The following is a 3,858-nucleotide window of genomic DNA, read 5'->3' as shown; positions in this document are numbered from 1 at the left end:
CAGGCAGCTGCCCACACCGGGTTCTCAGCAGGCAGCGCTGGTTGATTGCACTATTTTTCTTACAGACTGTGGTAGAGTCCTGGGGAAGTGGGGGAGTGTTGTGGTTAAATGCTGCTTGGCTCTACATGTGCAATATTCTTTACCTGTCTTTTGTACTGGTTGATCCACGTGACTACTTTCATTCATTTTAAACTGAACTAATACTACAAGTACTTACTGGGGAAAAAAAAAAAAAAAAAAAAACAGCATCGTATTAGGCTCCAGCTCTGAGGGCTGAGAGCACCAATCTAATTCTGCCAGAAAGTGTAATTGGTTGTACTGATTTTAAACAAGTGAATTGTCTCTAGTGTGCAACTGTTTTAATTTTTTTTTTTTTTTTTAAGGCTCAGCAGCATTTGTTCTTTTAAAAAAAGTTGATTGAAGTAAGTAATACAATGTGATTGAGAATAATTGCGTGGTTGGTGTTGCTGTCATGCTTAATACAGAGAGAGAAAATAAACTGCCCTCTACAACCCCGGCTCCCTGTGTTCAGGTGGGGGGGTGCGAGATGAGCGTTACTAGTCGATGCTGTGCAGAGCGGAGGCTGCGCAGCGAGGGAAGTCAGCACACATCGTGCACCCACGGTGCAGGCGGGAGCGCTGCTGCCCTGCAGGGGGCATCCGGCAAGCATGGAGCGCAGCTGGAACTTTAAAAGGCTAAAACCTGCTGTGTTTAAGCACAACCTCTGCTGCGCCAGAGTCATCGTTTTACAAACCGTTCAAGTAATGGCTTTAGAGGAAAATACTAAGTGCTTTTGTTTGCACCGAACAGAGTGAAACAGGTATTTTTTCCTCCAGCTTTTAACGCTGTGTAGGCGGCAGCAGCTGCTCGTGTTGACGCAGATACCGACAGGCCTCCAAAGAAACGCTGCCAGGTACCGTCTGTAATTCTGGCTCTGAACATCAGGGCACCGCTGAAGGAGCCTGGAGTACACCCCGGCCCGAGGAGACGAGCACCCCTCGCTGCTGCTAGCACCAGAGGAACGTGGCAGCAGCTTATTCCCAGTGGTACAGGAATGAGAACACGTGCTCAGAAACTCAAACTTTACCACATGTGATTCAAGGATTTATTAAGTCAAACATGCAAAACATACTGCTAACTGCATTAGCAAAAGATCAATGTAAAAACATCACCATTTCGCAACTTTTATTTTTAGATTTTGCTTTAGTGGTTGAAAGGCTGTAGTTCAACACTTTTCCTGCCCGTTGAGAAGGTACAGAACATTAGCACTAGTTTACAGAACCTCACAGACCCAGGTCACCATTACTCACTCTATGCTGCACATGAACACGTAGTGACATCAAGAACACTCGTCTGCATTAGTAACTTTACGGTGGTGGGGGGATCTGGCAAACAGCGATACTTGAGAAGGTTCATAGTTTGTAGAGGTTTAAAATACAAAAATTACTAAAATGTGTAAAGCTGCTTCACATGATTTTTACACCTAGTTAATAGACTAAAAGCACCTCAGAAAGCGTATAACTTACTGGGCCGGAAATAACAGGAAAATAAGGAGGGTATGCCTGAACTTTCTACGCTACAAAGGAAAAAAAAAGGCAAATTTCTACTACCAGGAAGGTTTTAAAATACCAGTTATAAAGAAGAGATTCTACAAGAAAAGCATTGACTACACAACAGTTGTGGGACAACTGGTTCGCGTTGTACCTAATGAATGCCCTGCTTGAGACCCAAAGGACTTCACCTGTGAACACCAACCTCTCCTCCACTACTGCACCTCTGGCGACTGGTCCCTGATTTTCACCTGCACTGAACGTCAGTTCAGGTTCAACCACGCTGGCAGTGTAGTGTGAGTCAGCTGTACAGTGTAAAAATACTGTCTGGCACTACTGCTTGATCCCGTGTGTCCTCTATCCATCACAGTACACCGCTGTCCAACGGACTAGCTCCTACACCGCAGTAAAACAGTCAGTTCTTAATCACAGCAGCAAGAACTAGATCACACCCGCGCCCTCCGCGAGGAGAGGGCGTTCCACACCGTGACTGGGGTGTCAGCCATTGTCAGAGCTGTAGGTCTGGTACACAACGCTCGGCAAGGACTGCGGGTCGAGAGAACGTCGGCTAATAAACCACAGTCGAGTGCAGTGTTTTGCTGTTAACCATACTGTTACTTACTGTGAAAAACTAGAAAGTGTTTTTGCATTTCCTACCAGAAGTTAGAGTCATCTTCGAGAAGAATCTTTAAAAATCAGTTTAGTGCTTAGTGTTTGTAGCACAACAATGCAACTTAGTTCAGCAGATAGTTTGGCAACACTTAATCGAGCAAGAACAGGATTTTAAAAATAAGGCTTTACATGGGTTTGTCTTTTCAGGAGTCTGCTTTGAGAAGAATGCAAGGTAACTGTCATTAGACAAAGGAAACCATGAAATTGTTGATTGGTTCAAGAATTTATGGAAGAGAACTAATTTATAACAGAAAAACTTGGCATTGAGTGTGAATGCTCCATTGTTCCGAGCAAAGCACGGGGTGTGGAGTGGGGGGGAGGGCAGCGTTTACAGCAGCAGACATTTTCTCTTCCTCTTCTTTACGGGAGGGGGGCACAGGACTGCTCGGATGGCTTCGTCAAACACTGTCTTGAGGCCTCGCTGCGTCAGTGCTGAGCATTCTAGGTACTTCACTGCACCTGGGGGAAGCCAAACGGCAGTTACAAAGCAGCACTGCTCCTGCCACCTCCCCAACAAATGCCTTTATTTTAATTAAGGTACATCGTCCTCAAACAACGTTTAGATCCAATCAACAACCACCCTGCTGCCGCCATACCGATCTCTTTTGCCATGGCCAGGCCCTGTGGGTAGGTGATAGGAGTCAGCTTCTTCTCCTTCAGTTTCTCAATGGTGTCCTTATCATCCCGCAGATCGAGTTTGGTGCCCACTAAGATGATGGGGGTGTTGGGGCAATGGTGCCGCACCTCAGGATACCACTGCAAAAAAAACCAGCGCAGGTTGTGCGTGGGCAGGTGTCCACGACAGCTCTCAAACGTTACACCCGAAAGGCTCACAGGCCTTCGTGACACTTCCAACAGTCAGTCAAAGAGTAGCGGGGGACGGGACGGGCCCATTAAGGCAGTATTGGAGAAGAGCATCCAGCCGCAGAACGTGTTTAACGAAGCCAGCAGGTATTTCCACACAATGCAAAAACTCACCCTATTAAGGGCCGCGTTTTTTCCACACGCCAGAAAAACCCTGACCTGCACGTCCCCCACCCATGGAGCACATCCCGCCCCCCCCTCTTTTGCGAGGTCTGCACAGGGCCGCACTGCTGAGTTGTAAACTGCTGCAACATGAACGCTGTGCTGAACTCTGGGGAATAAAGGGAGTGTAAGCTTGTACTTACCTTAGCACGGACATTTTCGAAGGACGCGGGACTCACAAGGGAAAAGCAGATTAAGAGCACGTCCCCCACCCATGGAGCACATCCCGCCCCCCCCTCTTTTGCGAGGTCTGCACAGGGCCGCACTGCTGAGTTGTAAACTGCTGCAACATGAACGCTGTGCTGAACTCTGGGGAATAAAGGGAGTGTAAGCTTGTACTTACCTTAGCACGGACATTTTCGAAGGACGCGGGACTCACAAGGGAAAAGCAGATTAAGAAGACGTCCTACAAAACATCGATAGCAGTTAGCCCAGCAGAGCAGCCGTGGCGAAATCTCACCACCCCAAACAGGTACCGCCACAGCACCTCTATTGCGCGGTGGGCGATACAGCCCCACACAACTGGAGGTCACTTTCCACCAGGAAATCCATTCCCAGGCAGCCACAAAGGGTGGGGGAAGCCAGCGACAAATCGGCTGCAGTCAGGTTC

At 47.8% G+C, this 3,858-nt stretch overlaps 1 protein-coding gene across 1 annotated transcript in view; it reads right to left on the bottom strand.

Annotated features, from left to right (window-relative positions):
- Positions 1-2,049: 2,049 nt before the first annotated feature.
- LOC104494408 (ras-related C3 botulinum toxin substrate 1-like) overlaps positions 2,050-3,858 on the bottom strand; it is an 8,272-nt gene continuing 6,463 nt past the window's right edge. The window contains exons 5-7 of the mRNA XM_010137228.1: positions 3,592-3,654; positions 2,819-2,978; positions 2,050-2,681 (exon numbers count right to left, since the gene is read on the bottom strand). Of these exons, the coding sequence (XP_010135530.1) occupies positions 2,551-2,681; positions 2,819-2,978; positions 3,592-3,654 (354 nt within the window). The 3' untranslated portion in view covers positions 2,050-2,550. The remainder of the gene's footprint in view (positions 2,682-2,818; positions 2,979-3,591; positions 3,655-3,858) is intronic.

This window comes from Buceros rhinoceros, unplaced genomic scaffold, assembly GCF_000710305.1.
Source record: "Buceros rhinoceros silvestris isolate BGI_N320 unplaced genomic scaffold, ASM71030v1 scaffold20145, whole genome shotgun sequence".
NCBI lineage: Eukaryota > Metazoa > Chordata > Aves > Bucerotiformes > Bucerotidae > Buceros > Buceros rhinoceros.
The sequence above is the reverse complement of the archived record's forward strand: the minus strand, read 5'-3'. Positions and strand labels throughout refer to the sequence as shown.